The sequence below is a fragment of the Microtus ochrogaster genome, chromosome 19 (genome assembly GCF_000317375.1).
Source record: "Microtus ochrogaster isolate Prairie Vole_2 chromosome 19, MicOch1.0, whole genome shotgun sequence".
NCBI classification, from domain to species: domain Eukaryota; kingdom Metazoa; phylum Chordata; class Mammalia; order Rodentia; family Cricetidae; genus Microtus; species Microtus ochrogaster.
In genome coordinates, this window is record NC_022021.1 from 4,038,243 (window position 1) to 4,049,899 (window position 11,657).

The following is an 11,657-nucleotide window of genomic DNA, read 5'->3' on the forward strand; positions in this document are numbered from 1 at the left end:
CTGTCCTATCCTATCCTACCCTGCCCTACCCTACCCTACCCTACCCTGCCCTACCCTATCCTATACTGTCCTATCCTACCCTACCCTGCCCTACCCTACCCTGCCCTACCCTATCCTATACTGTTCTATCCTACCCTACCCTGCCCTGCCTTGCCCTACACTGCCCTACCCTACCCTACCCTGCCCTACCCTATCCTATACTGTTCTATCCTACCCTACCCTGCCCTGCCTTGCCCTACACTGCCCTACCCTACCCTACCCTGACCTACCCTATCCTATACTGTCCTACCCTACCCTGAGTTAAGCTTCCAGTCTCTCCTCATACTTAGAATGAGCAGAAAGAAGAGCCATGAGGTTTTATTAAGGAGGTAGCCAATCTGAATTCCACTGAGGTGTCAATGAGAAAATCAAATACACCGAAGACTAAAGACTAAAGAGGGCTCAGTGTTGGGAGTGAGGCCATTAGAGCGATGGGTTGTAATGTTTCACTTGCCAGCATGTCCCCTCTGTTCTCGTTGGAAGTGGGCAAACGCCAGTCAGCAACACAGACACAGCACATTTGCTGTTTCAGACCCAGTACTCATGCTTCTTATTCCAGACATTTCTGTCCAATTTGGATGACAAAAGATGATCTAGGACAGATTAGAGAGTCTCAGTTACTGCTTGCCCAAATACTCGTGACATACAGGTAGCAAGCGAGCACGCTGTAAATAACAGGCTACAGCGCGTTTCCTTTTAGACGCACCCTGAGAGCATCCAGGGCTCGGCAGGATGCTCTACACTGACATTCAAGCAGGACCACAGTGTGGAGACCAGGCGCATCCGTACGCTCCTCTGGAACCTGGCCTACCGACAGCTGAAAGAGAAGGACTGGCAGCGGCTGGCCCGCTTGTGGAACTTTTCAGAGGACCAGATCAGAGCCATTGAGGAACAGTGGTCAGGTGAGGGGACCAGGGGACATGGACAAGAAGGCATTCAGAGTTAGGGGCAGCAGCCTTCCCGTGTACACAACAGGCCGAGTCCAGGGATCACGGTAATAACGGAAGTTAGCTTGGCTAAGTCTGCACTGGTGGTTGGCAATTTGGCAGAAAGCTAAACTCCCAAGAATCTGCAGTCAGCTGCCCTGGCAAAGGTTGACTACTCTGGCCTAAAAGAGAAATGAAGGCTTCACAATTGAGTGGGAACCAAAGAGGTGAAGCTACATACAATCCCTGGTATGCCTGTGGAATACCAGTCTGGCTTCCCACCAAAATCTGCAGCTTGTCCTGCCATAGAAAAGGTCACTGCTGAAGCTTCTGCCCAGGAAGAAGCCCCTTACCATGTTGGGGGAAGGGTGTGGAGATCAGCATCTGTACACACACACACACACACACACACACACACACACACACACACACGCACGCACAATCTCACCAGCATGGCATCAACACTCACAATCCAATCATATTTTAATTCTTGAAGCAACTGGTATCGGGAAGTTTGCGGGATTTTGAGTGAATAATGTTGGTATATGTTGTTGGTATTGAAAAACAACCAATAATAAATGTAGTTCTTCAATTCTTTGACAATACAACAATAATACATGTTGGTATTGAAGAAGAATTAGTTTTTTGAGGAGCACATTCTTTCTGCCAAGGCTCTTTTTGTATCATCTGCCCCATGGTGCCTGTTGTGTGTTTGTAACTATGAACTGTCCAAAGTGACAACAGATTGTCTTCTTATTCCAGTACCTCTCCTAGCACCTCAGGAATTAGCTCTTAGGTATTTACAGGATGAATAATCCTGACCTGAGATACAGACCTGCTGAATTGTGTAGCATGAATAATAAAAACCCAGAGACAGATATTGAGGTTCAAGCTGAAGATCAGAAAAGCAAAGCAAGTCGCTAGAGTTCTTACCTCTACCAAGGCTCCGACAAAGGGGCGACCCTGTCCTCAGGGTGATTGCTGGCGGCAATGCTCTCCACGAAACCTCAGGCTGCACCGAGACTTCACTGAGCTCCTGCCTTAGATTCCTCTCTAGTGCTGGGACTAAAGGCGTGCCATACCAAGTGCTGGGTGAGCTCTGTTTCTCTTTCAGACTGATTCAGCCTAGCCCAGGGTAGCCTTGAAATCACAGAGATCCACGATCCTCTGTCTCTCTGAGTGCTGGAATTAAAGGTGTGGCCACCACTGCCTGTCTTCTATGGCTAACTAATGGCTTAGTGTGTTTACGCCTAACTTCTGGCTTAGCTCTTAACTAGGTATGAGGCTAACTGGTGGCTTAGCTCTGCACTCTGATTTTCAGGCAAAATTTATTTGTTAGATTACGAACAAAGTATCAGTACAGAGCTGGAGCAATTGTATGGCACATGCTTGCTGCCCAGATCCAGAGGGCACTGGGGAGCTTGTCATACTGTATACCGTCATTCAAAACCATTGACTCCAAAAATCTGCATTTGCACAAGATGCCCAGGGAAAACACATACTTTGAGCCTGACTTGCTAGAAGACTTCATATCTTCACATCTGTGGCACTGTCTGTCATCTCCAGGGAGGCATCAAAGCCCTTCAGTCCCTTATAGCTCCCCACCTCCCTGTGTGTCAGGATGGCCAAGTGGTCTAAGGTACATTCAGGTGTGTCCCAGAACAGGAGGAGCAGGCCAGGCTGTCTCTCAAAGCGTGGTCACCATAGCACAGTATCAGGGAGGAATGGCAAGCGCTTCCTCCCTTCGCTGGGCTTTTGACCTGCGAGATCTGGGAGGAGGAAGGGAGGACAATAGCAGTCATTTAGAAACCTGTCAGAATGAGGTATGAGTGTGTGGTGCCTCACTCTGGCCGCTTATCCCGGACACAGGAAACAAGAGCTTCCGTGAGCACGGCTACAGGGCTCTGCTCATCTGGCTGCACGGGGCCCTCATGACACAGCCCGACCCTGCCAAGCAGCTGGACAAGGCGCTGGTGCGTGCAGGATTCCCAGAGTCAGCTGGTGAGTTACTTTGCCACAAACCCACACATATAAATCCCTTCTCCCTTCAGTGGTGGGCAGGCCTTATTCCCTGAATTTAGCAGCAGTCTGATGGGGGTGGTTGTGGCCAAACAGCACACGAAGCTTTGGAAGGGGCTTACGGGTATGCTGTAGCTTCTGCCTTGGTTAAGCCAATCAGGCAATCCTCAGCACAGCATTTGAACCAAGTGTGGGGTATCGGTGTGCCCGTGAACAGGTAGGATGGGGCACGGATGCTCAACCACCTTCCACAACCCGGAACTCTTCTCCACAACTGAGCAAGAATTCTCCTGTTCCCAAAGCTGCTTGCTCCTATTGGCAAACTCCACCAACTTAGTGGTTGTGAAAATGTGTGTTCTCCAGGTAGAAAGCAGACTGCTGCTTCGCCAGTTAAGGCTATTATAGAAAATCACCCTCCCCTCATGTTGTCAGGGAACATTCTTTGAAAGTATCAGTGAGTTAGTAATGACAGCCGCTGAAGGAAAAGGTGGAGAGGCCTCTGCCATGGTTTTCATGGAGGCAGTTCCACCTAGGGCTGACCACAAGCCTGCCTTATTCTGGCCCCTGGACCAGCATTGTTTCAAGCAGGAATAGGAATGATGATTACTGCAGAATGATGATCCCTACATTGCAGGACACTAGCCTCCTAACACGAGGCCCTGCAACTTTAAACATGTTCTTTCTAATCAAAGCGTACCTTCTGAGGGAAGACTAAGGCGGTGTGAGGAAGTGGTTAGGGCTGTGTTGTCAGGGCTTGCCTTGGCTCCAGCGCTGCCATCTTTAGCAGGTTCTATAACCACATTGCACCAGTGTGCCCATTGTAAACTAGGGAAGAAATGAACATCCATCTCTAAAGGTTGGTGCTGATGAAATGAATGGTGTCCGGAACACAGTAAACTACACTTAGTATCAGTTGTTGATCTTGAATGTGTGTGCTGGTTAATTTTTATGACAATTTGACACAAGCTGGAGTCATCTAAGGGGAACCTCAATTAAGAAAATGTCTCCATAAGATCTGGTTGTAAGGCATTTTCTTAATTAGTGATATGGGAGGGCCAAACCCATTGTGGGTGGTGCCACCCCAAGGCTGGTGATCCTGGGTTCTGTAAGAAAGCTGGTGGAGCAAGCCATGGGGAGCAAGCCAGTAAGCAGCACTCCTTCATGGCCTCTACAGTAGCTCCTGCCTCCAGGTTCCTGCTGGATTTGGAGTTCCTGCCTTGGTTTCCCTCAATGGACTGTGTGATTCAGGATATGTAAACCACATAAACGTTTTCTTCCCCAAATTGCTCTTAGTTATGATGTTTTATCGCAGCAATAGTAACCCTAAGATAATTATCCTGTTTTTTTTTTTTTTCCAGGAAAGATTCGTCAGTTCGAAGGTAAAACTGACCCAAGCTCCAAGAAATGTGCAGTCTCCTAAGCTGAAGAAACAATTCCAATGGCTTCCCACTCCGCATTCAGGTCGACTGTGGTTCCCGATGGCCACAGCCACCTCCCAGCACACTGATTTCCTGGCCCAAAGATGCTGTTCCTCCAGGGATGGAGGTGAACATACCACCTTCTCACTGCTCCAGCCTCACGCTGGAGGCAAACTGTGTGGCTTTCCTATTTCTGTCATTTGATGTGCATGCAGAAGAGCACAGCTCTGTACAAGCTTAAAATCCAGACGGATGGTGGGAGCAGCATGGCGGCCCACACAAAAGCAGGGCTAGGAGATTCCGCTTTGAGACTGGATGCTTGGCTGCGAGCAGTGGGCAGGTCAACATTACTGACGTTTTAAGAGCTGTGGCTTCCTTTTCTGGTAGACAGAACATTTCCTCCAGAGATTGGGAGGGAGATGAAGGGAAAACACCCGTGATACCTGATCGCAAGCCAGTGGGATGTAAGGCATAAACTCTTACCTTTGTGGGGAAGCTGCGTGTGGAAATCTACACACTACTGGCTTTACACCACACAAGTGAGTTTATTACGCAGAAAAAAAGACACACACCAGAAATTTTTAAACCTGTCGTGATCTAAATATGGGTAATTTTAATTCTTGGTACTTTCCGGTACATCTGATTTTGCTCACAACAATCAAGCACTGCCTTCTGTAACTTGGTAAAGTTACAAAGGTACCAGTTTTCATCACTGTATACCTACCTAGAGTCCAGCTCTGACTCTCAGTCTGGAAAAGCTGGTCAGGCAACCACAGGCAATTAGTCTATTGATTTAGTTTCAAGTAGTTTTCTTACAGTGATTGTAAATGGCCCATGTAATGCTAGGAATGTTTAAAACAGGCAATATATTCACAAGATCCCAGAATTTAAAAAAAGTATTAAATAAAAAGTCCCATCCCAGTTTGTTCTTGAGTTTGGCCACACCAATGCTAGCATTCTCCCTCCAACCAAATCTCTGCATGTAAAATGAGTACAAAATGCACACTTACTGTAGGCTGTTTCCATCACGCTTGTGTTGTTTAACTTAGGCCAATATGAATTGTTTGGTGATTTGGATAACACACAGTTCTAGAGTTAACAATGCCTATAATAGTCCTAGTTACATCAGCTTGCACGAGTATGTCCATAGGACCTGGCTTGCACACTGAGAACCTACCTAGTCCAGGCTTCTCAAAGGTCCAGCCTAGACCAAGATTTCAATAGAAAATGAACAGGAAGCTGAGGAGGAGCAAGGTGAGGATGCTACCAAATTGGCTCCACTTGGTGTCAAGTTTGTCTATCTGATCCTAAGCACATTCTGTTCCAAGATGGGATGGATGAATGCATCTCAGGGCAGTTCACACAGGGGAGGGAGGAGGAATTGATCCATGTTACGGTGTGCTTTAAAGATGTAAAAATGTGTTTTGACTGTATGTACGTATGTACACATGCATTCCTGATGCCTATGACGGCCAGAGGAGCTACAATTGGTTTGAAGCTGCCAAGTGGGTGCTGGGAACTGAATTAGATTCCTCTACAGGAGCAGCATGTGCTCAGTGGTCGAGTCATGTCTCGAGCTGCACAGTGGGGACTTTTATTCTGGTCACATGAGTGATCTCTTAAGGCAGCCTACCGTTCCTCCTGGCTCTGCTGGGTAGAGAGGGCAGTTCTGGGGAGCATGCCCACAGGGAACGTGTGAGGGGAGGTGCTGCAGCTTGCTAGTCACAAAACTTACAATCCCAAGGAGTGAGCTTTTGCTACGGTAGTAGCTGGACCGTTGCCTGGTGTGTCTATAATTCAGAAAAGTCTTAAGCACTTGTTATAATATGGAATGATGTTTGCCTAGATCACATTTAGTCTCTGAAGTGTGAGGCAGCAAGAAAAGTGACTTTTTATAATAAAATGAGAGAGCACAGAAGCAGATCACGCTCAAACTGGTAGAGGCTTCAGATGATCAAAACCACATGTATCAGAAAGTGGAGGACCTGCTCATATATTCCGTAAGTACAGTGTCAACAGGAAAGGAAGTACATCTACTTACATTACAGATGAGGATCCTGAAATCCATTTAATTAAATGTTTGGCCCCAGAAATCAGAGTATTGAAGAAAACTGCAGTTTTTTCTCTAATGTCAGTTCTGTCCAGATGGTCTATTTCCTTCCTCCCTTCCTCCCTCCCTCCCTCCCTCCCTTCCTTTTTTTCCCCTTTTCCCTCCCTCTCCTTCTCTCTCTTTTCCTTGAGACAGGGTTTCTCTACATAGCCTTGGCTGTCCTGGAACTCACTATGTAGATCAGGCTGGCCTTGAACTCCTAAGAGATCCACCTACCTCTGCCTCCCCTGTGGTGGGATTCGAGGCGTGCGGCACCATTCTGGCCAGCCATTGGGAAGCTTGCAGACCTGCAGGGCTCTCACTCCTGAGCAGCACACGTGTGGTGTGGACGTGCAGAAAGGAGGAGGCAGGCTCAATGCTGCAGGCCCCACTAGGGTGAGGGAGAAGAAGGAAAGCAGGGTCATCCCAGCAGGGAGATTCACAGATGTTGACTGTCTCCCTCAGGGTTTGACTGCAGAGTCCTAGAGATGAAGACCAATATACTGAAGGCAGAAAAAGCTGTGTTTAGAAATATCACCGTGACTCTTGGTCTTTATTTAAAAATTCAGATAGCTTCTATTTGTTTTAGTAATGATTAAGTTCTCTGTCCAAGTTTTGTGTAAACTATGGTTCAGTGACAGTGGAAATATTCCCTTTTAGAAATAATGTACAGAAAAAGATTTACACCCTTCAACAATGCAAGCAGTGGCAGGCTGGACATGTTTAAAATCAGGTTTTTTTTATTAAAAAGTTATACTTAATTGTTTAAATAAAAATAACAACATTAAAATAATCGCTACATATAGTTACAAAGGATGGGAAAGTATCTTATAATTCTGAAAAGATGAACATGATGTGTCCATGATGTTCTAAACAGTACAGAAAAGTCAAAATAAACAACTTCTGCTCCCAGTCAAGTCCTCAGAGGAGTGAAGAGACCCGAGTGTGAACACAGCCACTCTAGTCAACCACTTTTATGGACTGAAAGTTGGAGAGAGATTGGGTGTGGGCTGGCCTGGCTCCGAGAGACCTAGAGGCTGGGACGCCGCCACCTTCAGGATGGATGGTCCGTGGGTACTTGGCAGCGGCTGCCTGAGGGATGGTTTGCTGTAAAGATAAGAGGCTGCTTTACTAACCCGACAGAGTCGATGTGAAGCATCATTTCATCACCTATAACCCAAACCAACAGGCATCTGACATCCACAGATACCAGCAATGCACTGGGTGGAGTTGCCACTCAAACAGACAGTGAAGTCCTTCGCTAAAAGGAACCCATATTTGAACAACCACATTTAATACCAGAGCCCTGGGAATCATTGCTCTAAGAGGTCTAAGAGGAAAAGGTCTATAGAGGCCAAGGACAGAAAAGGACTTCGGTGTCTAGATGAGGGTCAGCTCTACATCATTCACCCCTTATTCTATCAAGCCCAGGCCTTGCTTCAAGCCATGGTGAAACAGACTTCAGATTTCACTTGGGAACAGACCCAACATTTTATATTCACACAAGAGAAGGCTCCCCAGAAGATAAGTGGCTCCCTTAATATCGCTTTCCTTCAGTGGGGTCTGGCTTTGTAGCCCACGTTGGACTCAGACTTGTGATCCACCTGCCCAGGCTCCAGAATGTTGGGAATATGGAATATCCACCATACCTGGCTGGGCCACACTATACTAAACAAGGAAAAGAGCTGGACGTGGAGAACAACCACAGACACTGAGGAGAAGGTGATCTGCATGCCAGTTCAAAGCTTAGGAGAACAGAGACATGAATGCTAAAGAATTAAAGCCAGGGCAGAGCCGACAGTCTATGTATGTGATACGTAAAAATATGCACTGTGTATATATGTACATGGTAGCCATACATACATATGAAAACCAGTTAAGACTTTATTGTACCTGTGACAATGTCTTAGTAGCTGGCAGGGGATCTGTATCAAGTTATGTTCTTAGTCATGTCCACAGATTCCTATTATAGGAGCTTCCACTTGAAAAATTATCTTTAAAATATTTCAAGTACAATTTTATGCATTAGGGGCAGGGGTGACGGCTCAGGAGGAAGAAGACCTGGGTTTGGTTGCCAGCACTCACATAGTGGATCACAAGAATGGCCTCTGTGGACACCAGGCATACATGTGCTGCACAGACATATATGTAGGCAAAACATTCATACACGTAAAATTTATAAAAAATGCATTTAGCCAATATATTTACCATGTATTTCAAAGACTGCATAATAAAACAGGGTCCTCATGTCCAATTCTGTCTTAAAAGTGAGAACTCCTCTATGGAGATGTGGAAAAGTAACCTCCCTTCTTAAGGTATCTTATACAGATGTTTCTTCAACTATAAACACCTGGATAACTATTACAAATGGGAGAGTCTTATAGCTGGCATGAAATTTTAGTTGAGAAGCATCAAATGTGACATGATTTATCAAAGCTGTTTCTCCTTGAGGATGGGTAAAAGGAAGAGATTAGAGTTCCCACGGGCACTGTGATCTACAAAATATGGCAGAACACATAATCAGCCCCGGAAGCAAGTGAACACCCAGCTGACGGGCAAAGAAGTTCAAACAGATCCATGCTTTATTGGCAATGATGGTTTCTGCCAGTTTTAGGTCTTGATTCCTGGAAAACACTTCAAACAGCACAGAGGCCCACAGCTGTCACATGACAGAAGCTACACAAGGAAGGAAGGGTTTCTCCACCTCCGACTCGGCCCGTAACTGCACGCCTGCTCAATAGCAGGAGAGAAGAGGTCAAGAGAATCTCTAAGATTCTAGTTACTCGAAGTGCAGGTCTGAAGAAGTTATTTGATGGAGGCTTAACCTGAACTCAGGGAAATTAAAGAAAACAGAAAAGGATGACGTAATATCAGGAGAAAAGGAATTGATGAAAGCAGATAAAACTCTACTCCATCACAACAAGAAGCTGATATAAAACAAGTTCAGTCTGGGAAAGAATGGAGAAATGATGTGATTTTATTTTAATTCAATAAAAACTTAAATAAGAAAAAAGATTCTACTCCCTCAATTTCTCTATTCTCTAAAACACTAGGGCTGGAGAGACAGCCTGGAGCACTTGTTGCTCTTCCAGAGGACCCAGGTTCAATTCCTGGCTCCCACATGGCAGCTCATAACCATTTATAACTCCAGTTTCAGCGGCTCGGATGCCCTCTTCTGGATCAGGCGTACATGTGGTGCACAGACATACATGCAAACAAGCACTCAAAGATTAGAAAAAAGAAATAAAATCTCACATTCCTTTTCTAGTAACTTTCTAATTCCTAATGGCTCTGTAGTTTCCACAGTACCCCTGCATATGTCATTACTTTTGGTATTTTCTCATTTACTACTGAATTCTGACAATGTTCCAGAAGCTCAGTACTCTCACCAACCCCATTTCACAGAAGAGAAAGTGGAGGCTTGACTATCTGACTTGAGTCTCTGTCCAGGTGCAGCAAGTGGAAGGAACAACTGGGAAGTTCTCACTTGCCTGCTGCTTCAAGTCTGTGCGTCTTCCCTTATACCTTATGTATTTCTTGCAACTCACCACCCTTTAATATAGAGATAAGTTAGACACACTATTGAAGGAGACTGGAAAATACAAGGGCAAGAGTAAGCACTCTGACGTAGGACATTTTCTTATAATCAACACCTGCTGCATGAGGAGTCGGTTTACCAGGAAATTATTTTTCTTTCTTTTTTTCTTTTTACATGGAATCTTTACAGTTTACTGCTTTAGCAGTTGATATAACTGATTACCTTTTCTATTTGATGGTTTTTATGCCATTTGGAATAAACATCTTTCTTAAAAGAAGAAAATTTTAAATGATTGATGGCAACAATGACCAGCCATGAATGTGGGGGTTGATTAGGGGACAAACTCATAGGACTTACCACTGTAACTGGATGGTGCTTCTCCACAACAACTGAGCTCATGGGAGGAGAAACTCCCATGATAGCCAAACTGCTGCTGACTCTAGTTTTGGAAGCAAAATCACACCGACCCGTGATCCGCGCGGTAATCGTCTTCCCGGCTTTCTGTTGTGCTGAGGTCACAACTCTTGGTATGTACTACAAAACAAACCAAAGGTCCAGTTGGAGGAAGAGCCACTGCACAATTTACATGACTTGGCTGTGTAACTTTCAAAGAAAACCCACAGCACTTAAAAGCGAATGAGACAAAAAGGCAAAACAAAACCTCAATATTCCCAAATTCCAAAATATTCCTCTAACCTTGGCATGTCAACTCTCTAAAGATGTTTTTGAGATTTAAGACCTTTATTTTGAAATGACAGATTCCCAGGAAGTGTCCCTTTGTTCTCTAAGGTTCCTGCAAAAATCAAGTCCTCCTGAAGTCAACCACACTGACACCAGCACAACGGTGCTGCAGGAGGCCTATACACACACCTGTGCTATTTTCTTACATGCAGATTCCTTACTGCCACCGAGTTCACTCCATCAAACAGACCAGCTCTCGCCCACTTTCCCTTCTCCCCACTCATCCTCCATAATACCACCACTATCTGCGTTATGACTTTAATCCTGACATAGATTTGTCATCATTACATATATGTTTTTGTTCTGCTTAAAAACTTTAACAATATGTTTTACGAATACAGAAACCTAAAATAATTTGTAAAGAACGATTTCATAGGACAGACTAGTTCTTTTTCTGTTCTATTCCTATTACATTTAATCATTTTTTTTGGTAAAAACACTTTCAGTTATTTTTGTAGAGATACTGCAAGAATGGGATGATCAGATCAAAACACAACTTCAACATTTAAAATTTTTATTTGTTACTACTAGATGATATTGAAGAAAGTTACATGCATATCAAGAGTGATGTATAATTTTCTTTTATCATTGTCAATTACATAAATGCTCCACTCAGTGTAAGGGAATGTGCTTTAATTTAACTTGTAATGCTTCATTAATGTTTCATATTTATACTACAGCTTGTTAGCTCTTTAACTGTGGGTCTGAACTGGAAAGGATGGTTGCTATTAAAACAATATAATGGCTCCAAATCCTGGGCAGGGTGGCACGAATGTGCGAGTCAGCACCCGGAGGCTAAGGCAGGAAGAGCACCAGTTTCAGGATTCTCTCTCTCTCTTGCGCTCTCTCTCTCTTGCGCTCTCTCTCTCTCTCTCTCTCTCTCTCTC

The 11,657-nt window shown here is 44.9% G+C and overlaps 2 protein-coding genes across 4 annotated transcripts in view; one reads left to right on the top strand and one right to left on the bottom strand.

Annotated features, from left to right (window-relative positions):
* The window catches only part of Ankdd1b (ankyrin repeat and death domain containing 1B), a 71,022-nt gene extending 65,703 nt beyond the window's left edge, over positions 1 to 5,319 (top strand). The window contains exons 12-14 of the mRNA XM_005356456.2: positions 740 to 941; positions 2,835 to 2,966; positions 4,343 to 5,319. Coding sequence (XP_005356513.1) covers positions 740 to 941; positions 2,835 to 2,966; positions 4,343 to 4,404 — 396 coding nt within the window. The 3' untranslated portion in view covers positions 4,405 to 5,319. The remainder of the gene's footprint in view (positions 1 to 739; positions 942 to 2,834; positions 2,967 to 4,342) is intronic.
* Positions 5,320 to 6,719: 1,400 nt separating this feature from the next.
* The window catches only part of Poc5 (POC5 centriolar protein), a 33,323-nt gene continuing 28,385 nt past the window's right edge, over positions 6,720 to 11,657 (bottom strand). For all 3 annotated transcript variants that reach the window (XM_026783795.1, XM_013349639.2, XM_005356457.3), the window contains 2 exons: positions 10,387 to 10,563; positions 6,720 to 7,598 (listed from right to left, as the gene is read on the bottom strand). In XM_026783795.1, coding sequence (XP_026639596.1) covers positions 7,452 to 7,598; positions 10,387 to 10,563 — 324 coding nt within the window. In that variant the 3' untranslated portion in view covers positions 6,720 to 7,451. The remainder of the gene's footprint in view (positions 7,599 to 10,386; positions 10,564 to 11,657) is intronic.